Here is a 23,135-nt window from a genome sequence, read left to right as displayed (position 1 = left end):
GCAGGGCAGAAATTCAGACCAGAGAGATACTTTCTCTACTCTGTGTTGAGTCCACCAGCTTCCTTCCTAAACTAATTGTTAAAAGCCTTGCATAATCAATAAAACAAGAAAACCTATCCAGAATGTAGTTGCTGAAAAGTAGTCATCTCTCTCCCTCTCTCTCTTTATTTAGCTCTTCATGGGTGGCCAATTTTTGTTTTTCTGTAAGGCTGGGATTCTTATTAAATTTAATTTTCAAATATTTCCTATTTACAATGCTTATTTATTTATTTTTTTGACAGGCAGAGTGAATAGTGAGAGAGAGAGAGAGAGAGAGAGAAAGGTCTTCCTTTTTGCCGTTGGTTCAGCCTCCAATGGCCGCTGCGGCCGGCGCATCGCGCTGATCCGAAGCCAGGAGCCAGGTGCTTCTCCTGGTCTCCCATGCGGGTGCAGGGCCCAAAGACTTGGGCCATCCTCCACTGCCTTCCTGGGCCATAGCAGAAAGCTGGCCTGGAAGAGGGGCAACCAGGACTAGAACCTAGTGTGCCGGCGCCGCAAGGCGGAGGATTGGCCTGTTAAGCCACGGTGCCGGCTTCTAGTCAGTTTCTATCTTAATGTAAGCACCTGTTTCTCTTTACTGGTTACTTTTGTTAAACAAAGTTTGAGGGCCGGTGCTGTAGTGTAGCAGGTAGAGCCTCTGCCTACAGTGCCGACATCCCATATCGCCGGTTCGAGTCCTGGCTGCTCCACTTCCGATCCAGTTCTCTGTCATGGCCTGGGAAAGCAGTAGAAGATGGCCCAAGTCCTTGGGCCCCCTGCAGCCACTTGGGAAACCCTGGGGCATCTCCTGGCTCCTGGCTTCAGAAGGGCACAGCTCCGGCTGTTGCGACCAGTTGGGGAGTGAACCAGCGGATGGGAGACCTCTCCCTCTGCCTCTCCTTCTCTCTCTATGTAGCTCTGACTTTCAAATAAATAAATAAATAAATAAATCTCTTTTTTTAAAAAAAGAGAGTTTATATGTTGCATTTATTTTCAAAGTAAAAGGTTACAACTTTTCATATAAATGCTCTAACATTTTAACTGGTATTTTGTCACACATGGAAATACTGACTTTGGCTGTGTGTGATGAGGTGTGAAGTTAGAGAATTTGTCACACCAAGAACATCACCCAGTCTTAACTTGGGCCCAGGAGCAAGTGCTGGGTTTAGTGATTAAGATGCCACTTTCGGGATCAGAGTGCCTGGGTCGCAGTCTTGGCTCTGCTCCTGACTTAGCCTCCTGCTAATGTGCATTCTGGAAAGCAGTGGTGAGAGCTCAAGTCACTCGGTTCTCTGCCACCCCTTTGGGAGACCTCTACCGAATTCCAGCCTCTGGCCCGGGCCCAACCCTGGCTGTCGTGGGCCTTCGCGGGGTGGACCAGTGGGTGGAAGATCTTTGTCTGTCTCTGTCTCTTCTCTGCCTTTCAAGTGAAATGCAAATCATTTTTGAAAACTGTAACAAAAAGGGGCCAGAGTTGTGGGACAGAGGGTTAAGACACCACCTATGACACTGGCATCCCATATCAGAGCACCAGTTCGAGTCCCAGCTGCTCCACTTTCCATTCAGCTCCCTGTTGATGTGCCTGAAAAGCAGTGGAAGATGACCCAAGTACTTGGGTCCCTACCACCCACATAGGAGACCTGGATGGAGTTCTAGGCTACTGGCTCTGGCCTGGCCCATCTCTGAGTATTATGACCTTTGGGAAAGTGAACCAGCAGATGGAAAATTCTCTCCCCACCCCCTTTGTCTCTCTCTATTACTCTGCCTTTTAAATAAGTAAATATAGAAATAAATCTTAAAAGAAAAAAACAAAAAAAAAAATTAAATAAATTGGGCCCAGCATTTTATGACCTGCCCTGCAGCGGGCCTGTTCAGTGGGGTCCACGTTCAGTGCCCTGGACTGGCTCTAAGGGTCATGACGTCAGAGGAGTCTCTCTACACCCCACGTCCAATACATGTCCAATGATTAGTGTCTCTCTCAATCCGCATTTCCACAGGCTCAGGTCCTTGAAGCCTCTGGCCCCTGCCCACCTCAGCAAGGCCACCATGAACCCCATGAACCGGGGAATCTACTTCCAGCGCCTGCTGCTGGTGCTGCCGCTGGGTGAGTGCTCAGAGTCTTGGACTCAGGGCCTGGGGTGAGCGTGGTGTGGGGAGTGGGGCTGATGGGGAAATGTGGGAGATGGGGTAGAACAGGAGAGGTCTTCTTTCCCACCTAGCACTACTCCCAGCGGCCACCTGGGGGAAGACTGTGGTGAGGGGCAAAGCTGGAGCCACCGTGGAGCTGCCCTGCCAGAGTTCCCAGAAGAGGAACTCGGTCTTCAACTGGAAACACGCGAACCAGGTCAAGATCCTGGGAAACCAGGGCTCCTCCTCCTCCTCCTTCTGGCTTAAAGGTAGGACATCCCTGACCCCTGGCCAGGGAGGAAAACACACTATGGATTAAACACCCCTGGTCAGATACCAGCTCCTGGAAAACTCTGAGATTCCAAAAGTCTGGGGTTGACCAAAACTCTCTGATCCTTTTGCCCAAAGTTCCCCTATACCAACTGCTGCTGGCCCAGGGAATGGCTTTGGTTAGTATATTGATTCTAATATATCGATGTTTGTGGTCTTACTTTAATAGTCATTAGGAAAATAATTATATGAAACTGACAACTTCAAGAATTTATTGCTATGGACTCCTGTAGACAATACTTTGTTTACATTCATTAAAAACAACAAAACAGGGACTGGCATTGTGGCATAATGGGTTAAGCCACCAGTGTGACACTAGCATTCCGTATCTGAATACCAGTTGGAGTCCTGGCTACTGGCTTCCAATCCAGCTTCCTGTGGATGTGCCTGGAAGGGCCAGGGTTGTGGCTCAGCAGGTTAAGCTGCTGCTTGGGATGCCATATAGGAGGGCTGGTTGCTTCACTTCTGATCCAGCTCCCTGATAATGGCCTGGGAAAAGCAGCAGATGACGGCCCAAGTGGTAGGGCCACTGCCACCCACGGGGGACACCTGGTTGAAGCTCCTGGCTGACCCAGCACTAGCTGTTGCAGCCATTTGGGGAATGAGCCAGCGGATGGAAGATTGCTCTCTTTCTGGCTCTCCCTCTTTCTGTGTTACTCTGTCTTTCAAAATAAATGAAAAAAATTTTTTAAAAAGTCAACATCTGGGATGGGATATTGTGCTATAGTTTTTGCAAGTTGTTACCCCAGGGTAAAGGTAGTACGGGTTCACAGGATTGCCTGTCTTATTGCTTACAAATGTGTGTGAATCTGTAATATCTCAATACAAAAATTTTAATTTAAAAATCACTAGAATATGGGACTGGCATTGTGCTGCAGCAAGTTAAGCTGTTGCTTGTGACACTAGCATCCCATATCTAAGCTCTGGTTTGCTATTTTATTTGAAAGGCAAAGCACCAGAGAGAGAGAGAGAGAAATCCATTTTCTGGTTCATTCCCCAGATGGCTGCAACAGCCAGGGCTCAGCCAGGCAGAAGCTAGGAGCCAGGAATTCCATCAGGGTCTCTTATGTGAGTGGCAGGGGCCTACCCAAGCCCTTTGGGCCATCTTCCACTGCTTTCCCAGCTACATTAGCAGGGAGGTGGATTGGAAGTGTAGTAGCTGGGACTCGAACCAGTACTCTGATACAGGATGTTGGCCAACGTCAGCTCCCTGGGTCTACTGATTGTGGCTTCCTACTTATGTGGGCCCAGAGAGGCAGAAGATGATAATTCAAGTACTTGGATTCCTACCGTGCATGTGGGAGACTTGGAATGAGTTCCAGGCTCCTGGCTTCAGCCTGACCCTGCGCTAGCTACTGCAGGCATTTGGGGAGAGAACCAGCAGGTGAAAGCTTGCTCTCTCTCTTGCTCATTCACTCTCAGTATGTTTCAAATAAATGACTAAATATTTTTTAAAGAAAGTGTATCTTAAAATAACTTTTATGGGGCTGGCACCATGGCATAGTAGATTAAGCCTCCACCTGTGGCACCAGCATCTATATGGGTACTAGTTCTGGTCCAGCTCCCTGTTGTGGCCTGGGAAAGCAGTGAAAGGAAGATGGCCCAAGTGCTTGGCCCTGCATTCTCATGGAAGACCTGGAAGAAGCTCCTGGTTCCTGGTTTCAGATTGGTTCAGCTCTGGCCGTTGTGGCCATTTGGAGAGTAAACTAGCGGATGGAAGATCTCTCTTTTTCTGTCTCTCCCTCTCTCTGTCTGTAACTCTGCCTCTCAAATAAATAAAGCTTAAAAAAAAATCTTTTATAATGTATATTATGGGGTCCTACGTTGTAGTACACTGGGTTAAACCACTACCCACCAGCATCCCATATGGGAGCCCGAATTCAAGTCCCAGTTGCTCTGCTTCCAGTCTAGCTCCAGCCAAGGTGCCTGGGAAAGAGGGAAGGATGGTTCAGGGCTTGAGTCCCTGCCACCCACCTGGGAGACCCGGATGGAGCTCAGGGCTCCTGGTTTGGGCCAGAGCCACGGTGGCCATTTGGGGAGCACACCAGATGATGGAAGATATCCCTCCTTCTCTCCCTGTAACTCTTAGTTTCAAATAAATAAATAAAAATCCTTTTTAGAAAAAGTATGTTACTAATATTTCCCATTTTGTGAAAAATTATATAATTTTAGTGCTAGTCTAATATACCACTAAATTAATATACTTCAATGTGCAGTCATTACCCTTTTGTCTAACACTTTGCTCTATTAACACCGTAATTTTTAAATTAATTTTTTAGAAAAGCACAGAGAGAGACAGAGCTTCCATCTGCTGATTCACTCCCTAAAATGCCCACAGCAGCTGGGGCTGAGCCAGCCTGAAGCCCAGAGCCTGGAAATCATTCCAGATCTCCCACATGGATGGCAGGGATTCAAGCACTTGGGCTGCCACTTGCTGTCTCTGAGAGTGTGAGTTATCAGGGAGCTGGAAGTAGAAGCAGAACTGGGGGCCAGCGTTGTCGCATAGTGGGCTAAGCCTCCACCTGCAGCACTGGCATCCCATAATGGCACTGGTTCGTGTCTCGGCTGTTTCTCTTCTAATCTAGCTCTCTGCTATGGCTTGGAAAAGCAGTAGAAAATGGCTCAAATGCTTGGGCCCCTGCACCTGCATGGGAGACCAGGAGGAGCTCCTTGCTCCTGGCTTTGGATCAGCCTAGCTCTGGCCGTTGAGACCAATTGGGGAATGAACCAGCAGATGGAAGCCTTTCTCTCTGTCTTTCTGTAACTCTACCCCTCAAATAAACAAAATCTTTTTTTTTTTTTTTTTTTGACAGGCAGAGTGGACAGTAAGAGAGAGAGAAAGAGAGAAAGGTCTTCCTTTTCCGTTGGTTCACCCCCCAATGGCCGCTGCGGCTGGTGCGCCACAGCCGGCGTACTGCGCTGATCCAAAGCCAAGAGCCAGGTGCTTCTCCTGGTCTCCCATGTGGGTGCAGGGCCCAAGCACTTAGGCCATCCTCCATTGCACTCCGGGGCCATAGCAGAGAGCTGGACAGGAAGAGGGGCAACCGGGACAGAATCCGGCACCCCAACCAGGACTAGAACCCGGTGTGCCGGTGCCGCAGGCAGAGGATTAGCTTATTGAGCCTCAGCGCCAGCCAAATAAATAAAATCTTAAAAAGAAAATAAAAGAAGCAGAACTGGGACTTAAATCCAGGGAATCCAGATACTCTGATATAGGAAGTTAGCATCCCAAACAGCAGCTTAATTGCTATTTCCTCCTCCTTCTCCTCCTTTTTAAAAATATTTATTTATTTGCAAGGCAGAGTTGAGCGGGTGAGATCTTCCATCTGCTGGTTCACTCTCACTCCCCGAATGGCCACAACAGCCAGGGCTAGGTCAGGCTGAAGCCAGAAATCAGAAGTCAAGAGCTTCATGCAGGTCTCCCGCATGGGTGCAGGAGCCCAGACACTCAGACCACCCTCCACTGCTTTTCCCAGGCCATTAGCAGAGAGCTGGATGGGAAGTGGAACAGCTGGGACTTCAATCGGCACCAGTATAGGATGCCAGCACTGCAGAACATGGTTTAACCTGCTGCACCCCAACCCCAGCCCCTTAACTGCTGTTTCAAATGTCCACTCTATAATTTTTTTAAAAGATTTATTTATTTAAAAAGCAGTGACACAGCAAGAAAGAGGAAGGGAAGGGGGGGTGGGCTAGAGAGACAGAGAGATCTTTCATCTGCTGGTTCACTCCCTAGATGGTTGTGGCAGCCAGGGCTGGGCCAGACCAAAGCTGGGAGCCCAGGACTCCATTCAGGTGTCCCACATGGGTGGCAGGGGCCCAAGTATGTGGTCCATCATCCACTACTTTTCCAGGCACATTAGTGGGAAGCTAGATCAGATGCAGAGCAGCCAGGACTTGAACGAGCACTCTGATATGGGTTGCCAACGTCCCAAGTGGCAGTTTAACTTGCTGTGCCACAACACCAGTCACTATAGTTATTATTTTTTAACTTAAATTTTGAATTGCATTTTTTTTTTTGACAGGCAGAGTGGACAGTGAGAGAGAGAGAGACAGAGAGAAAGGTCTTCCTTTGCCATTGGTTCACCCTCCAATGGCCACAGCGACTGGTGCGCTGCAGCCAGCGCACCATGCTGATCTGAAGCCAGGAGCCAGGTGCTTCTCCTGGTCTCCCATGGAGACCATGGGCCATCCTCCACTGCACTCCCGGGCCACAGCAGAGAGCTGGCCTGGAAGAGGGGCAACCAGGACAGAATCTGGCATCCCAACCGGGACTAGAACCTGGTGTGCCGGCACCGCAAGGCGGAGGATTAGCCTAGTGAGCCATGGCGCCGGCCATGAATTGCATTTTTTTTTAAGATTTATTTATTTACTTGAAAGTCAGAGTTACACAGAGAGAGGAGAGGCAGAGAGAGAGAGACAGAGAGGTCTTCCATCCACTGGTTCACTCCCCAATTGGCTGCAATGGCTGGAGCTGGGCTGATCTGAAGCCAGGAGCCAGGAGGGTCTTCCACATGAGTGCAGGGGCCCAAGGACTTCAGCCATCTTCTACTGCCCTCCCAGGCCATAGCAGAGAGCTAGATTAGAAGTGGAGCAGCCGGGACTCGAACTGGTGCCCATATAGGATGCTGGCACTGCAGGCAGTGGCTTTACCCGCTATGCCACAAATTGCATTTTTAAATTATCATTGTAAGGGTAAGGTTTTAGAAACGAGATGAAGGGGGACTGGCACCATGGCACGATAGGTTGGGCCCCTGCCTGCAGTGCCTGCTTCCCATATGGGCACTGGTTTCACTCTCAGCTGCTCATCTTCTCATCCAGCTCTCTGCTGGTGGCCTGGGAAAGCAGCAGAGGATGGCCCAAGTGCTTGGGCCCCTGCACCCATGTGGGAGACCCAGAAGAAGCTTCTGGTTTCCTGCTTCGGAATAGCCCAGCTCTGGCCATTGCAGCCATTTGGGGAGTGAACCAGTAGATGGAAGTGCTCTCTGTCTGTAACTCTGCCTCTCAAATAAATAAATAAATCTTTAAAAAAAAAAAAAAAAGAAATGAAATGAAGGATGTGAATCTTTTAAAATAGTGGGTATACATTAGTGGTATTCAAAAAGCTCGATTTTCCATTAGCATTTTGAAGTACTGCGAGGTTGCTTCCGGAAAGACTTTGTTTACCCTACCTCTAGTTCACTGTCATTGGTGCCTCTATGTATTACAACCTTGTAGCACCTACTTACAACTTTTTTTTTTTTTTGCTAATTTGATAGTTTTAATTTGCATTTCTTTGATCTCCTGTGAGGTTAACACAATGTGCTACTTTTCGTGTCAATGTTTCTGTTCTCTTTCTATCACCTGATGTTCCTCCAGAGCAGCTCCCCTTGGCCACTTCCTGATTTCTCATAATTTTACTGTTATCCTCCATGGTCCCCTAATTTCCGAACCAGAAGAAGAAATACTTGGTTTCCCTTCAGTTACCAACTGCGGCCACTCCTCGCTTTGCTTTCATTTTACTTTTATTTGTTGGAGAGGCAGAGAGGCTGACTTGGCGGCAGTGCTGCGCAGGCATTGCTCTGGGGAGGCTGGGGCCCCTGCTGGCCCTTGAAGCCCTCACTCCCTCCCCCACTGGCCGCAGTGCTTCCCTGGGGCTTCTCTTGCCACCACCCCCCCCCATTGCCTACACTTCTTTTCAGGCTTCATTCTACACCAATCAGGGGATCTATGCCAGACTCACCCAGACTTGGACCTGTCGCACTATATTGCAATTGCTTTTCCAGCGTAGAGGACAACATGCACAAGTGGGCCATCATTTTTTTTTTTTTTTTCATATGAGAAAGAGAGAAGCAAGAAGGAAGTGTTATTTTAGGAGGAAGGTGTTAGTAAAATGGCAGCGCAGTGTTATCTATGGCCCGATCTACAACCCAGACACCATCCTAGGCTCTAGCCCCCCCCCCCCCCCCCCCCGCCCCAGCCATGGCTGGAAGCCAGGTGATCCCACAGCTCAACCAGCGGTGTTAACTCTACCCACATCCTAATGGGAATCACTGCTCCTACTTCCCTGCCCCCCCCCCCCCGCAAAGTTTTAAGAGGACCTGTTCCTGAACACGTGGCCTGCTTGCTCTCTCTCTCTCTCTCTCTCCAGTGTTTGGTGTGTTTTGTGGCAGTCTTACAGAAGGTGACACATTCCATTTTTTAAAAAAAGATTTTAGGCTGGCGCCGCGGCTCAACAGGCTAATCCTCCGCCTTGCGGCACCAGCACACCGGGTTTCTAGTCCCGGTCGGGGTGCCAGATTCTGTCCCAGTTGCCCCCTTCCAGGCCAGCTCTCTGCTGTGGCCAGGGAGTGCAGTGGAGGACGGCCCAAGTGCTTGGGCCCTGCACCCCATGGGAGACCAGGAGAAGCACCTGGCTCCTGCCATCGGATCAGCGCGGTGTGCCAGCCGCAGCATGCCAGCCGCAGCGGCCATTGGAGGGTGAACCAACGGCAAAGGAAGACCTTTCTCTCTGTCTCTCTCTCTCACTGTCCACTCTGCCTGTCAAAAAAAAAAAAAAAAAAGATTTTATGTATTTGAAAGGCAGAGTTACAGAGAGAGAGAGAAAGAGAGAGAGAGATCTTCCATCTGCTGGTTCACTCCCCAAATGGCCTTAAGTGCTGGGGCTGGGCCAGGCAGAAGCTGGGAGCCAGAAGCTCCATCTGGGTCTCCCACATGAGTGCAGGGGCCCAAGGACTTGGGTCATCTTTTGCTGCTTTTCCCAGACCATTAGCAGGGGAACTGAATTGGAAATGATGACGGCTTAACCCACTACACCATAATGCCAACCCTCATACATTTTGGAGACATACATTTTGAACCAATTGAATTTGGGGTGATGGCAAGCAGTAGCCTTATCCTTTATCCGTTATCCAGACTTATCCCTTGGCTGTTGGCTCAGACTTGAGGAGAGAGGTTAGGGCTGAGAATACTGATGTCAGAGTCATTTGTAAAATTGGCAGGGGATGCAGTGGAATTTTTAAGTCAACAGAGAATTGGGCATTTGGTGCAGTTGTTAAGATGCTGCTTGGGACACCTGCACCCCATATCAGAGTGCCTGGGTTCAAGTCCCTGCTCTGCTTCCAATTCCAGTTTCCTGCTAAAGTGCACTTTGGGTGACTGCGGGGGATGGCTCAGATACTTGGGTCTGCCTTATGTGGCAGACCTGGGTTGAGTTTTTTGCTTCTGACTTAAGCCTGGTCCATCTTTGGCTGTTGTGAACATTCAGAAATGAACCAGTGAATGGAAGACTTCTCTCTTCCTCTGTCTGTCTTTTAAATAAAAGTTAAAATTAAAAAAATAATAATAAGAGAGTAGAGGGGAGCACATATCCATGCCAGAGTGTTCTAGAGATGGTATTGTGCAGTGTACCCAAGAGGCCTGAATTTTAATCCATGCTCCACCACTTATTGGAGCCAAATTTTAAAAGCAATAAAATTGAAAGCCTTCCTCCTACACCTATTTCTTGGGCCTCACTCCTCTTCCAGGACAACCAAAGTTTCATTTCCTTATGTTAACTTTCCAAAATATTTTTTTCTTTTTTTAAGCTTTTATTTATTTGAAAGGCAGAGAGACAGAGAGATCTCCCATGTGCTGGTTTACTCCCCAAATGCCTGCAATAGCCAGGGCTGGGCCAGACTGAAGCTAGGAGCCAGAAACTCCATCCAGATCTCCCATGAGGTGACTGGGACCCAACTCCTGGAGCTGTCACCTGCTGCCTTCCAAAGTGGGCATTAGTAGGAATCTGGAATTGGAAGAGGAGCTCGAACTTGAACTCAGGCAGTCTGATGTGGGACATGTACTTCTTCTTCTTCTTCTTTTTTAAGATTTCTGTATTTATTTGAAAGTCAGAGTTACACAGAGAGTTGTAGAGGCAGAGAGAGAGAGAGAGAGAGAGAGAGAGAGAGAGAGAGAGAGAGGTCTTTCATTTGCTGGTTCACTCCCCAACTGGCCACAATGGCTGGAGCAGCACCGATCCAAAGCCAGGAGCCAGGAGCTTCTTCAGGGTCTCCTACGTGAGTGCAGGGGCCCAAGGGTTTGGGCCATCTTCTACTGCTTTCCCAGGCCATAGCAGAGAGCTGGATCGGAAGTGGTGCAACCAGGACTCAAACCAGCACCCATACGGGATGCTGGCACTGCAGGCAGCAGCTTTACCCTCTATGCCACAGCACCGGGATGTGTACTTTTTAACCACTAAGACAAATATCCATTCCCCTTTATCAAGTAGTTTTGATCCACAGTTGGTTGAATCAGTGGGTGCAGAACTTGTGGGTATAGGGAACCAACCAAATACATGTGTGTGCTTATGGGGGTAGTTTCCTACTCCTTTTACAATGAAGAGTAGCCTGTTTCATATCTTGCTTTATTCAGTGAAGGGTGTTTCTGAGATACTGTTCCAGACCTGCCTAGCAATCGCGCAGTGGGTGAACTATAATTGATGTGACCTATCCTTTGTGGACATTTAGCTTTGTAAGCACATTTGTAATTCTGATAGATACTACAAATTACCTTCCAAACAAATTATATTGGTGTTCATTCTTACCAATAATGTGTAAGAAGCGTTATCAGCAAAATGAGCAGAACAGGCGTCTATTTCCGGGGACTGTTGTGAAGGTCACTGGAGACTATGGGTGTCAGGGATGGGCTTGTAGAAACTGGTGCTCTCCAAATAAGGCCATGATTTTACCATTCCGGATGAGTGACCTACCGTCCCAGCCGGGTAAGTGGACGTCGTGGGATCTCCTGGCCAGTCGGGGGTTCCCCAGTTCTGCACGAAATCATCAGCTCAGGTCAGAGCACCCATGGGTTCCACCCCTGCCAGGGTGCCTCCATCTCCTCCACGTGGCTTCTGTTCCCAGGGAACTCCCCGCTGAGCAGTCGCGTTGAATCCAAAAAAAACATGTGGGACCAAGGATCTTTCCCCCTGGTCATCAAGGATCTCAGGATGGACGACTCGGGGACTTACATCTGCGAAGTGGGGGATAAGAAGATGGAGGTGGAACTGCTGGTGTTCAGATGTAAGTGGGGGAGGCCGAGACCTCCTCCTCCCATCTCCTTGCCTCCCCTGCTCTCACCCTGCACCAGAACTGGGGCAGCCACAGGTGGGCCAGACAGGTCACCAAGTCTCAAACACCCCCTCAGCCTTGGATGGAGAGGTGCAGAGAGAGAGAGAGAGAGAGAGAGAGAGAGGGAGAGGGAGGGAGAGAGAGGGAGGGAGAGGGAGGGAGAGGGAGAGAGAGAAACAAGGGAAAGAGCTAAAGGAAGGAGGGAGATTCAGGAAGGGAAGGAGGGAAAGGGAACTCAGCCTGGGCTGGGGGTGGGGAGCTGGGTGCCAGGGAGATAGGAGATGCTGGGACAGGGTTATGAGGATGGAGAGCCACTCCTGGTTTCCTGTCCCCTTCCTTTCTCCTTGGAGATGGGGTGTGTGACACAGGCCATCTGCTCCCTCCTCCACAGTGACTGCTGACCCGGACACCCGCCTGCTACACGGACAGTCACTGACCCTAACCTTGGATGGCCCCTCTGTGGGGAGCCCCTCCATGCAATGGAAGAGTCCAGAAAATAAAATCACAAAAGCCAACAAGACTTACCACGTGTCCAGGCTGAGGCTCCAGGACAGTGGCACCTGGTCCTGCCACCTGTTCTTCCAGGGCCAGAACAAACTGGAATTAGACATAAAAATCGTAGTATTGGGTAAGAGGCGCTCCTCTCGCCTGCCGCCCCCTCCCCGTGCACCAGCCCCCCACCCCCACCCCCAATGCAGTCATCCTCCAGGTTGGCCATAGAAGAAGGGAGGCCCCAAAGGAAGAGAGTCAAGGGCAACAATTTTCTGTATTGCTTCATCTCCCTACCCCTACCAAATCCACTTCCTCAGGGACACCAACACCAGCAAGCCAGCCATTATGAAATGCCACTTGGTACCTCTACAGCCCCAAGCCAGGCCCTGTGGGAAGACCAAGAGCCCAGAACACAAGTCCTGCCCCAGATCCCTCCTCTGCTCATGTGACAGGAGACAGTGTAGTGGGCGGGGTTAGTGCACACAGTCTGATCTATATCCGGATCCCACCACAACCAGTGCAACCTGGGGCAGGTTCCTGAAGCTCTGTGTGTGCATCTGTGAAATGGGGGCAAAGCTAAGTGTGACAGTGCCTTCCCTGGTGAGAGTTGGTAACTGGGACATGCTGAGAACAGCAGCTGGTGAGGCAGTAAGCCCCACCGATAAACTGCACCTGAGGAGGGAGAGGCAACCGTGGCTGAGCTGGTTCTGGAAGCCTTGAGGGGGAGGAGTGTGCTGGGTTGGAGAGACAGGAAGAAACCCAGGCACCCAAAATGAAGAGCTGGACTGCCCTGGTCCCACGTGCACCTCTCCACTGCCCCGGCCACATGCGCACACCCTCCTGTGCGCCTGCATGCTCCTGTCTCCCCCTCACCCAGGCTCTCTCCCTTCCTGCCTCCAGGCTTCCAAAAGGCCTCGGTCACAGTCTACAAGAAAGAGGGGGAGCAGGTGGAGTTCTCCTTCCCGCTTAACTTTGAAGATGAAAGCCTGAGCGGAGAGCTCACGTGGCAGGCAGACGGGGCTTCCTCGGCCCAGTCCTGGGTCAGCTTCTCCTTGGAGGACAGGAAGGTGTCTGTGCAGAAGGTCCTCCCTGACCTCAAGATCCAGATGAACAAGGAGCTCCCGCTCCGCCTCACCCTGCTCCAGGCCCTGCATCGCCATGCTGGTTCCGGAAACCTGAGCCTGACCCTTGATAAAGGAAAGTTGCATCAGCAAGTGAGCCTGGTGATGCTGAAAGGTGAAGAGCTAGACTGAGAGGGGTACAGCAGGGGTGGAGGTGGAGGGAGGGGCTCCCCTGGAGATGGGCTGGCCCACAAGGGGGATGCCCACGCCCTGGTGTCTGGTTAGAGGAACCTGGGGCTGGGACTGGCTTTGAACTCAGGCTGGGATCCACATGGCCTGGCTCCATGGAGAATCCGCAAAAGGCTTGCGCTAAGAACCAGGGTTCAAGTTCCATTTCTGCCCAGGCCTCTGCCACCCTGGCTACGTCCCCACTACTCACCTGTCTGACAAGAACAGAATCCACTGTTTGTATGGAATGATGGTGTTGAGAAGCGCTTCCTTGTCTCCTAACAACTCCACAAACAGCAATTTGGCCAACACTTGCTGCGTACACACGCAGCCCCACTCAAACACGTGCCACGTAGCCCTGCATTTACCGATCCTCCGGGGCGCGGGTTTTTAAGTAACTGCCCAAGGAGCACATGCCTTGGAAGCCATGGCATTGGAATTCAAATCCAAGTCCAAGGTGGTGTCTCCTCTCTTAGGACTGCAAGGAAATGAGCTCTGTGAGGCTGAAATCACCCCTGCAAAGCATCGTTTTGATTGCTTCACTGAATCCCCATAGAGCTCGAGGGTGCTGGGGACCCAGAGGGCCAGGCCCCCTGTCTCTATCTCTCATTCCTCTGCAGTGACTCAGGTAACGAACAAGTTGATTTGTGAGGTGCTGGGACGCACTGACCCCAAGATAAAGCTGAGCTTGAAGCTGGAGGACCAGGAAGCAAAGCTCTCCACACAGAAGATGGTGCAGGTGCTGGACCCCAAGGCAGGGACCTGGAAGTGTCTGCTGAGCAGTGGGGACCAGGTGCTGCTGGAGTCCAAGGCTGATGGTGAGGATTCAGGCTCCACGGCCCAGCCCCTGGCCTCTGCCTTCTCAGCTGTAGAACCCTCCCGGGTTGTCAGAGACCACCCAGGACCCCAGCCTCCCAAGGTGAAGGGCCTGGGGTCATGGAGGTGTGGTCCTAGGCTCTAGACCCACAAGTTCCCACCTCCCTAAGGCCTATAGCCAAGATGGGGCCCACTTGGCCAAGAGCCCCCTCCTTGGCTTCCTCCCAAACCCAGATCTACACACACACACACACACAGGCCAGGGTCCTCAGGACCACTGTGCCCAGCTCCCCTGAGAACCCTGTAGTCTACAGCATCAAGCCTGTTCCCTTGGGAGCCTGTGCACCCTGCCCCCACCCTCCCAGCCCCAGGATGACGGCCACATCTGGCTGGGCAGCAAGGCTGCCCTTGGTGCCTCCAGTAGGGGCCTCTGATGGTGGGGGGGTGCACCTTCCTAACTCCCCACTCTACCCTCTTGCAGTTTTAGCCACGGGACTCAGCCACCAGCAGCCCATGCTCCTGGCTGGCGCGCTGGGGGGTGCCGCGGGCCTTGTGCTCTTCGCTGGGCTCTGCATCTACTGCTGTGTCAAGTGCCGGCACCGACGGGTAAGTGTCCCTGGAGTCCACCCTGATGCCCCCCCAGGTCCCTCCTGTATCTGTGCTTGGCCCTCTCTACCCACTCCCACGTTCCCGCACTGCAGACCGGGCCCTGTCCCAAATCCCACATGGACAGACAGACAGACAGCTGGGAGCTCAGAGTTAGTGTCCAGACAGATGGGCTCAGCCACAGTTACTGCTTCTCCTCTCCTAGCTTCCCCCGTCCCCCCCTCCAAGGGGCACCTCCCTTCTGGAGGCAGGGGACCCTCACGACTCCCCTCCTTGTTCCTGGACAGCATCAGGCACAGCGGATGTCTCAGATCAAGAAGCTGCTCAGTGAGAAGAAGACCTGCCAGTGTCCCCAGTAAGGACCTGGGTGGAGGGGAAGGGGCAAGCAGGAGACTCGGTGGGGTGGGGGGATGGGAGGGCAGGAGGGGAGGAGGAAGAGCTGAGAAGGGAGCAGTGAGGAGGGAAGGAGGCAAGCGGAGGTGGTGGAGAGGGAGAGTCGGGGGTGTAGGGGCCTGCCGAGAAGGGGTAGCAGGCCTGGGGTACCCGGATGTGGCTCTGCAGCTGTGGTCCAGAGGCTGTCCACAGCATTGGAAGAGGAGAGTCAGAGCAAGAGCCATGGAGGCCCTAGAAGGCGAAGACGCTGGGGGGACAGACTTGCTCCCCTCCTCCTTCCTCTCTCCAGCCGGCTGCAGAAGACTTACAATCTCCTGTGAGGTGCGAGGCCAGAGGCCAAGACGCCTTGCCACCTGCAGCCTCCCCAGCTGTCTGCCCTGCAGTCCCAACGGCTCCTCTGGGCCCGAGGACCTGATGAATGTAGCAGATCCCAGCGCTGCCTCTGCCCCCCTCCCATGCCCAGCTCTGCACTTTCCAGAGGCGTCACCCTGCCTTTCTGCCCCCACTTCCTTTGTCTTCAAGCCCTGGCTCTTTGCTGATTATTTCTGCTCTACCGTCTCCCCCTTGGATCCCAGGGGCGAGCACAGGACCAGCCCTACCTGGCAGGCAGAGGAGGACAGGGAGCCAGGGAGCACAGGGCTTTATAGGAGAGGATCAAAGAGGACAGGGGCTTGCCTGAGACCCCACAGCCAGTCAAGGAGAGACTCAGACCCAGGGCTCCTGGTGGACTGCAGCCCTCACTGCCCCATGCTGCCTGCTTCTCACCTGTGTTGGCGGAGCCACACACTCACCTCCTGCCCAGGTGGGCCTGCCAGACACACACCACACACACAGCCACATATGGGTCCACACACACAGCTCCCTACCACCCAGCACACAGCTGTACCTTGCTCTATCTGCCTACCTTATGGAAACCCCAGGAGGCTAGCAGTGACGAGGGCAACGTGTCCAGTTTGTAGACCAGAAACAGAACCCCCAGAGGCTAGGTGAGTACCCAGGGTCACACAGGGAGCAAGTGCCGGAGTCCAGACTCCCCCAGCGGCTTCTAGAATGCCAAGAGAAATGCCACACAGCTGCTCACAGGTACCCAGTGTGTCCCCTTGGGCTCCCAGGAGCACAGGCCCCACAGGGAGGGCCAGTCCCAGCGCAGAACAGGGGGACAGCCTCCCTCCTGATCATCGCGTCCATCACCTGTGTTCCTGGGAGATGCTGCCTTGGGAGCCCCTGATGAGAGCGTAGGCCCTGAGGGACAGGCGTCCAGTGCCCACTCACTTACCCTGTGCAAAGCTGGCCCCAGAGTGAGCCCTGCGCAGCCCCGTGGGAAAGGTGACAGCACCAGGCCTCAGGTCCCCTGCGCCCCAAACCCTCCTTCATGCTGCCTCCAAATGGTCCGTGACACAAGGCAACCAGGGTTAGTTAGCAGGATAACTCCTCCTCTTCCTCTCAGGGACCCCAGCCTCCTCTGCTGCTCTTCTCTTTCCCTTCCTCACCATCTCCCTCAGTCCCAACCTCTTTCCCCCCTCCCCCCTTTCCTTTCCCTTCATTCTTTTTAGCTTGCCTCTTCCAGGAAGACCACCCAATTGCTGCCAAGGCTCCCCATTCCTGCCCAACCCCTACGTCTGCCTCCCAGAGCTGACAGAAAAATACAATAAACTTATTGTAAAGATGGTGTGTGTGTGTGTGTGCATGTGTATGTGTGAAAGAGAGCGACAAAGAGACAGAACCCTCTCTGGGGACCAGGAATCTGCTGGCCTTTGGGATCCTCTCCAGAGAGGCTGCCAGACTTGCTCTGGGGAGCAGATGAAGTTTTGTTGGAGAAGGAAATATCCCCTGGAGGCTGGCTGCCCCCTGCACCCACCCCCAGCCTGTGTGTGACACTTGGTGGGGACAGGCCTGACGGAGGGAGGGACGTGGAGTTGTGCTGTCCTGGCCTTCCCGTGTGCCGAGGGGAGGAAGGCCAGGTAGAAGCTGTCATTGTGAGCCTCCCCGGCTAGGTGTGCGAGTGCGCCCAGGAGGAGGAGAACCGTGCGCCACCGTGGAGCACCCGCAGCCTTTGGGTCCCAAGCACACCTACTGCCCAACTCCAGGAGCAGCCCCAGCTGGCATCACAAGCCCCTTCCTCCCCAGGCGCCTCCTGCACCTGCCCCTCTGAGCCATCCCCAAAGCACAGCCCTTACAGGGATACACACAGTGACACACGGTGACACACACTTCCTCCTCCCCGGTCCCCGGCAACACCAGCTGCCTCGTTGAGTTTATGCTCGCGTGCAGAATGGGATGGGGTGGGGACAGGACGCGAACCGCCGCACTACAGAAGCCCGCTGCCCGCCACCCTCCCCGTCCCCTCCTGCTCCGCGCCTCCCTTGCCCCTCCCCCCCAAGTCGCCACCATCCAGTTTCCCCGCCCTCCACTGGCCACCCCCCACCCCCAAAGCTGCCCTGCAGTCCTCCTAACACCGGCTCAGGCCGACGACCCTGGAAGAGCGGCCAGGAGAGGCCAAGGGGGACCGGGGCCCAGGGAGCCGCCTCTGCGGCCGGCCGGGACTCGGGGGAGGAGGGAGGCCCTGGGGGGAGGGGGAGGGAAGAACGCGGAGGGAGGGGGACGGAGGAGGAGGAAGAGGGCGGGCGAGCTGGAGCAGGAGCCGGCGGGCGGCGGGAGCCCAGGCGCGGAGCCGCGCCGGGAGTGCGTCTTCGAGGCAGTGCAGGGCGCAGCCAGAGGTAAGACGACCCCTGCCCCGGCCCGCGTCGCCTCCCCTCTTCCCTCAGCTGCTATCTCCCTACTCCCTGGCCGGCCCCTCCTCCCCAGCCACCTGCTGTTGCTGCCTGGAGAACAGGGTGGGTGGGTGGGTGACCGGAGGGAGGAGCTGTCTGACCTTACCCCCTGCACCGCGTAGGGTGAAGGACCCTTGCCGGCCAGGGCGCGCGCCCCCCAGCCCCCCTGCCGCCTCCCTCTGATCCCTCTCTGTCCTTCACCCCCTCTCCCTGCCCTTCACAGCCTTCCTGCCTTCCTCTCCCCCTCTGCCTCCCCATCCTTTTCGACCGGAGCCCACCAGCTGGGCCTGGACGGAGGTGGGAGGGAAGGGGTCCACGGCTGTGGGGAGGGGAGTGGGGGGGCGCTCCTGACCGATTCCCTCCACCTCCCTCTGGCTGGCCATTGCCATGGCAACTAGGGTGTACTGGGCTTGGAGGGAAGACAGAGATGGGGGTGGACCGGAGCCTCTTGGGGAGGGCAAGGGTCTGAGGCTCTCCCAGGAGGACCGGCCGCTTCGCTGCTGTGTCCTTTTCTCACCCATTCGCCCCAAAGCCTTTGTGCCTGTACCTACAGCCTCGACTCTTCCCGAGGGGGGGTGGGGGGGAGGCTTCACTGGGTTTCCTCTTGGTCCCCTCCCCAGGGCTCTCTGAAGCTTAGAGTCACTAAAAGCAGCCCCTCCTCCTGTCAGAGGGAAACTGAGGCTGTGAGCCAGGACTCCAGTGGGAGCCAGCACCTTGTAGAACATTTGGCTTCTCTCCTCCAGCCTGCGATTGCCTGCTGCTCCCTCCTCCCTCCCTGGCTCCCTCCCCAGGGGGTTCTGAGCTTTCCTGTCTATTTTCAGATACTACCACTTTGCCCCCTCTTTCTCTCTGCTCAGACTCTCCTCCTGCTCCCCAGTTCCCCCTCTTTCCATTTCTGGATCCTTCTGATGTCAGCAGTTTCCCCGCCTTCAGGTTCCCTAGCCCCCCCTACCCCCCTACCTTGGTCCCAGCCTCCCTCTCCCATTTTCTCACATCCCTGGGTAGCTGAAGGGTGATCATCCAGGCTTGGGGGAATGGGGTTGAGCACCAAGACAGCTGTACCCGGGAGCCTGGCAGGGAGGGGAGGGGGCTGCAATGCCACATCCCAGTTTGCTGTGATTCCTTGTGATGAGACACGTCCCGTGTCTCCCATCAGCTAGCATGAAGGCAGGGGTGGATGAGCACTGAGCAGCAGATATACTGGAAAGGTACCTGGGGGCTCCTGCGGGAGGAGACAGGGAGGGAGGGAGGCCTTTGCTGGAGATCTGGTGGATCAGGAGCTTGGATCTGTGCGTGGTGTTTGGATGGCTACCTGGTTTAAGGCGGGGACAAGGTCTGGGTGATCCCTGTGGCCCCTTAGCAATCAGTGAGTCCTACAGTTTCGAGAGAAGGGCGGCACCTGAAACCCTCTGGAGAACCTGCTGAGGGCCTACCTCTGCCCCCTCCCTGCCCTATCTCCTCTTTCCCCCACAGCTCGTCCAAGTGGCCAAGGCCCATGCCCAGGCCCCTGGGGGCATCCAGAACATCTCTGACTGGTCCGGAGCCCGAGGAAGAGGAGGCCTGGAAGGTGCAGCATGGAGACCAGTGCCCCCCATCCAGCCTCCTAGTTGGGAGAGCAGCCAGCTTGCCGCCCCCACCCCTCCCAGGGCTACTTAGGGAAGGGCCTACCCAATATGGAGGCTGGACGCTGCCTCTGCTGAGCCTCTGTCTGCTCCTCTGCCCTCCACGCCCGGCCTCAGCTGGCTCAGCCGTGCAATGCTGAGCGGTAGGGCGGGCCTGGGGCCAGCCGGCCTCAGCACGGGGCAAGCACCGTGGGCATCATGGGGGTGTGCGTGAGCGGGGCTCCTGGGTGAGACCTGGCCCCCGCCCCCAGGAGCTCGAGGGGGGCGGGGGGCTGAGGCTAGGATGGCTCGGGGCGGGCTGGCAGCAGAGGAGGCCTCCCTGCGCTCCAACGCACTGTCCTGGCTGGCCTGTGGGCTCCTGGCTCTGCTGGCCAACGCCTGGATCATCCTGAGCATCTCGGCCAAGCAGCAGAAGCACAAGCCACTGGAGTTGCTGCTCTGCTTCCTGGCGGGCACGCACATCCTCATGGCGGCCGTGCCCCTCACCACCTTCGCCGTGGTGCAGCTGCGGCGCCAGGCTTCATCTGACTACGACTGGAACGAGAGCATCTGCAAGGTCTTCGTGTCCACCTACTACACGCTGGCTCTGGCCACCTGCTTCACGGTCGCGTCGCTCTCCTACCACCGCATGTGGATGGTGCGCTGGCCTGTCAACTACCGCCTGAGCAATGCCAAGAAGCAGGCGCTGCACGCCGTCATGGGTATCTGGATGGTCAGCTTCATCCTCTCCACGCTGCCCTCCATCGGCTGGCACAACAACGGCGAGCGCTACTACGCCCGAGGCTGCCAGTTCATCGTCTCCAAGATCGGCCTCGGCTTCGGCGTCTGCTTCAGCCTCCTGCTCCTCGGGGGCATCGTCATGGGGCTGGTCTGTGTGGCCATCACCTTCTACCAGACGCTGTGGGCTCGGCCCCGGAGGGCTCGGCAGGCCCGGAGAGCGGGGGGCCGTGGCGGGGCCAAGGCAGGGGGGCCGGGAGGAGGCTTGGGAACCCGGCCAGCTTTTGAGGTGCCTGCCATTGTGGTGGAGGATGCCCGTGGGAAGCGGCGGTCCTCTCTGGACGGCTCCGAGTCGGCCAAGACATCCCTGCAGGTCACCAACCTGGTCAGCGCCATCGTCTTTCTCTATGACTCGCTCACGGGGGTGCCCATCTTGGTGAGACTGGGGTCCCCCATCTGCTGGTCCTTGTCCAAGCCCCAGCTCCATCAGCCACCTGGCAGCTCCATCATCTTGCCTCCGGCTCCATCATCCCTCTTCCTCTCCTTGCCCCTTGCCCCCTCCATTTGCGACCCCTCCATCTTCCTGCTCCCAGCACTGGCCTCCTGGTGCCGCTGTGTACTCTCTAGTTGCCACTGCTCCATCAGCCTGCAGCTGTATTCCCCATCCTGCAGCTGCCACAGCTGTCATCCAGCTGCGGAGCGTCATTCTCCATTCCCCAATTCCCTCTGGGGACCACACGGTCTCTGAGTATCCCTGGGTGGAGACCCCACAGCGCTCACTCACCCCACCACTCATCCAGTCCCCATCCTTGTGTCCCTCCCGGCCCCAGGGCTTCATTTTTCCCATGAGTCAGTCCCTTCCACTCTGTCCAGCCCATCCCTGCCTCCGACTTGCACCTCTGTGCCTTTGTCCCCATCACAGGGCCCGGCACCCCTTGCTGACTTCTTGGCCACCAGCTGCACTGGGGCTGCCAGAGGAGGTCAGGGTCCGGGGGCTGCGGGGGGCTCCGGCTCCGGGTCCTGACTTGCACCACCCACATCCTCCCGGCAGGTGGTGAGTTTCTTCTCGCTCAAGTCGGACTCGGCTCCACCGTGGATGGTGCTGGCTGTGCTCTGGTGTTCCATGGCACAGACCCTGCTGCTGCCCTCCTTCATCTGGTCCTGTGAGCGCTACCGCGCCGACGTGCGCACCGTGTGGGAGCAGTGTGTGGCCATCATGTCGGAGGAGGACGGCGATGACGGTCAGAGGAGGGCTTGCGCTTTTGCTTTCCTGGACACCTATCTTCTCCCTTTTCCACCCCGTCTCTGTAAGGATGGGCTGTCCTAGGGTGCCCTCTTCTGGACAAAGTCCGCACCATCCCTGGGCTCCCCTTTCCCTGCCTCACTGTTTCCCTCTGCACCCAAGGGGTTCCCCCTTGAGGCCCACACGGTTCTGCTCTTGGAGGAGGAGGGCAGGAAGTTGTTGCAAGGTGTCAAGCAGTGAATGCATCCAATGCAGGAAGCACTAGGGCTACCCTTGCCGACCTCCGGGAGCTTAGAGACCCAAGGAAAGCAAAGGTTCAGGTTGGGGTGCGGTGGGGGCAGGTACTCCCTGCCTGGACCCACTCTGCCCCTGTTCTCTCCTAGATGGGGGCTGTGATGACTATGCAGATGGCCGCCTGTGCAAAGTTCGCTTTGATGCTAACGGGGCCACAAGCCCTGGGGGCCGGGACCCCACCCAGGTGAAGCTGCTGCCTGGAAGACACATGCTCTTTCCCCCTCTTGAGAGAGTCCATTACTTACAGGTAGGGACTGGGTGGCGCACCCCCCACCACTTCTCTCCAGTCTCCATTGCCCACTCCCACCCCCTATTGCCTGGTGCCGGCCTGCAGGGCACCATAGGGGTAGGTGGGTGAGGACACAGCAGGAAGGTGTGCCCCCTCCAACCTCTCAGAACCGGGCTGGCCCACTGGAGCAAACACGCGAAGATTAATACAGGCCACCTCGTAGAGCCCCCACTTCCTTTGCCTCCACCTCCTCTGTCCCTGCAATACCTCCAGGTCTTACCTGTTCCTCTTCCCAGGTCCCTCTGTCCCGCCGTCTGTCCCACGATGAGACCAACATCTTCTCGACTCCTCGGGCACCGGGCTCCTTCCTACACAAGTGGTCATCCTCCGACGACATCCGGGTCCTCCCAGCTCAGAGCCGGGCCCTTGGAGGCCCCCCCGAGTACCTGGGACAGAGACACAGGCTGGAGGACCAGGAGGATGAGGATGAGGCTGAAGGCGGGGGGCTGGCCAGCCTTCGGCAGTTTCTGGAGAGCGGGGTTCTGGGGTCAAGTGGGGGACCACCGCGGGGTCCCGGTTTCTTCCGGGAAGAGATCACCACCTTTATCGACGAGACGCCTCTGCCTTCCCCGACTGCCTCCCCGGGACCCTCTCCTCGTCGGCCCCGGCCACTGGGCCTCTCGCCCCGCCGACTCTCCCTGGGGTCTCCCGACAGCAGAGCTGTTGGACTTCCCCTGGGGCTCAGTACAGGGAGACGTTGCTCCCTGACAGGGGGGGAGGGGGCTGCAAGGGTTTGGGGAGGGTCTTGGGGCCCAGGGAACCCCATCTTCCCCCAGCTGACTCTCTGAGCCCACTGGGCCTGCTGGACTTGAAGGAGGGGCCTGGGTAAGTAACCCTCACTCCAGCTGCCTCCAGACTCTGGGGAGATGGGACTAGAGACGGGAAGCGGGCTCCGAAGCCCCTGCACTCTCCCATCCCAGTGACCAGCTGCCCTGCTCTCCTTTCACCACCCTTAGCGAAATGTATTAAAGGCTGACATGTTGCCATGGAAACGTTGGTGTCCAGTGCACTGTGGTGGCCGGAGGGTCTGCACAGAGGCTTGGGG

General features: G+C 55.4%; 2 protein-coding genes and 1 long non-coding RNA gene across 3 annotated transcripts; 2 read left to right on the top strand and 1 right to left on the bottom strand.

Moving 5' to 3' along the window:
- Positions 1-2,025: 2,025 nt before the first annotated feature.
- On the top strand, positions 2,026-15,474 carry CD4 (CD4 molecule). Its single transcript, XM_062194700.1, has 9 exons — positions 2,026-2,122; positions 2,238-2,414; positions 11,352-11,510; positions 11,950-12,186; positions 12,951-13,286; positions 13,960-14,157; positions 14,637-14,761; positions 15,049-15,116; positions 15,444-15,474. Exons 1-9 carry the CDS (start codon positions 2,065-2,067, stop codon positions 15,472-15,474), a joined length of 1,389 nt encoding a protein of 462 aa, XP_062050684.1. The 5' UTR covers positions 2,026-2,064.
- On the bottom strand, positions 10,792-22,382 carry LOC133761833 (uncharacterized). The gene is made up of 3 exons (XR_009866225.1): positions 22,311-22,382; positions 12,084-12,155; positions 10,792-11,460 (listed from the first exon to the last, which is right to left on the bottom strand). It is a non-coding gene; the product is annotated as an uncharacterized LOC133761833 (long non-coding RNA).
- GPR162 (G protein-coupled receptor 162) lies at positions 19,404-23,073 on the top strand. Its single transcript, XM_062194699.1, has 4 exons — positions 19,404-20,700; positions 21,316-21,505; positions 21,891-22,048; positions 22,327-23,073. Exons 1-4 carry the CDS (start codon positions 19,831-19,833, stop codon positions 22,876-22,878), a joined length of 1,770 nt encoding a protein of 589 aa, XP_062050683.1. The 5' UTR covers positions 19,404-19,830; the 3' UTR covers positions 22,879-23,073.
- The last annotated feature ends 62 nt before the right edge of the window (positions 23,074-23,135 follow it).

This window comes from Lepus europaeus, chromosome 6 (genome assembly GCF_033115175.1).
Source record: "Lepus europaeus isolate LE1 chromosome 6, mLepTim1.pri, whole genome shotgun sequence".
NCBI lineage: Eukaryota > Metazoa > Chordata > Mammalia > Lagomorpha > Leporidae > Lepus > Lepus europaeus.
The sequence above is the reverse complement of the archived record's forward strand: the minus strand, read 5'-3'. Positions and strand labels throughout refer to the sequence as shown.

Coding starts and splice junctions, on each gene's coding strand:
- CD4 (XM_062194700.1), top strand. CDS start 2,065: ATGAACCCCATGAACCGGGGAATCTACTTCCAGCGCCTGCTGCTGGTG. Junction 2,123..2,237: donor GCTGCTGGTGCTGCCGCTGG/GTGAGTGCTCAG, acceptor TTTCCCACCTAG/CACTACTCCCAGCGGCCACC. Junction 12,187..12,950: donor CATAAAAATCGTAGTATTGG/GTAAGAGGCGCT, acceptor TCCTGCCTCCAG/GCTTCCAAAAGGCCTCGGTC.
- GPR162 (XM_062194699.1), top strand. CDS start 19,831: ATGGCTCGGGGCGGGCTGGCAGCAGAGGAGGCCTCCCTGCGCTCCAAC. Junction 20,701..21,315: donor TCACGGGGGTGCCCATCTTG/GTGAGACTGGGG, acceptor TCCTCCCGGCAG/GTGGTGAGTTTCTTCTCGCT. Junction 21,506..21,890: donor GGAGGAGGACGGCGATGACG/GTCAGAGGAGGG, acceptor GTTCTCTCCTAG/ATGGGGGCTGTGATGACTAT.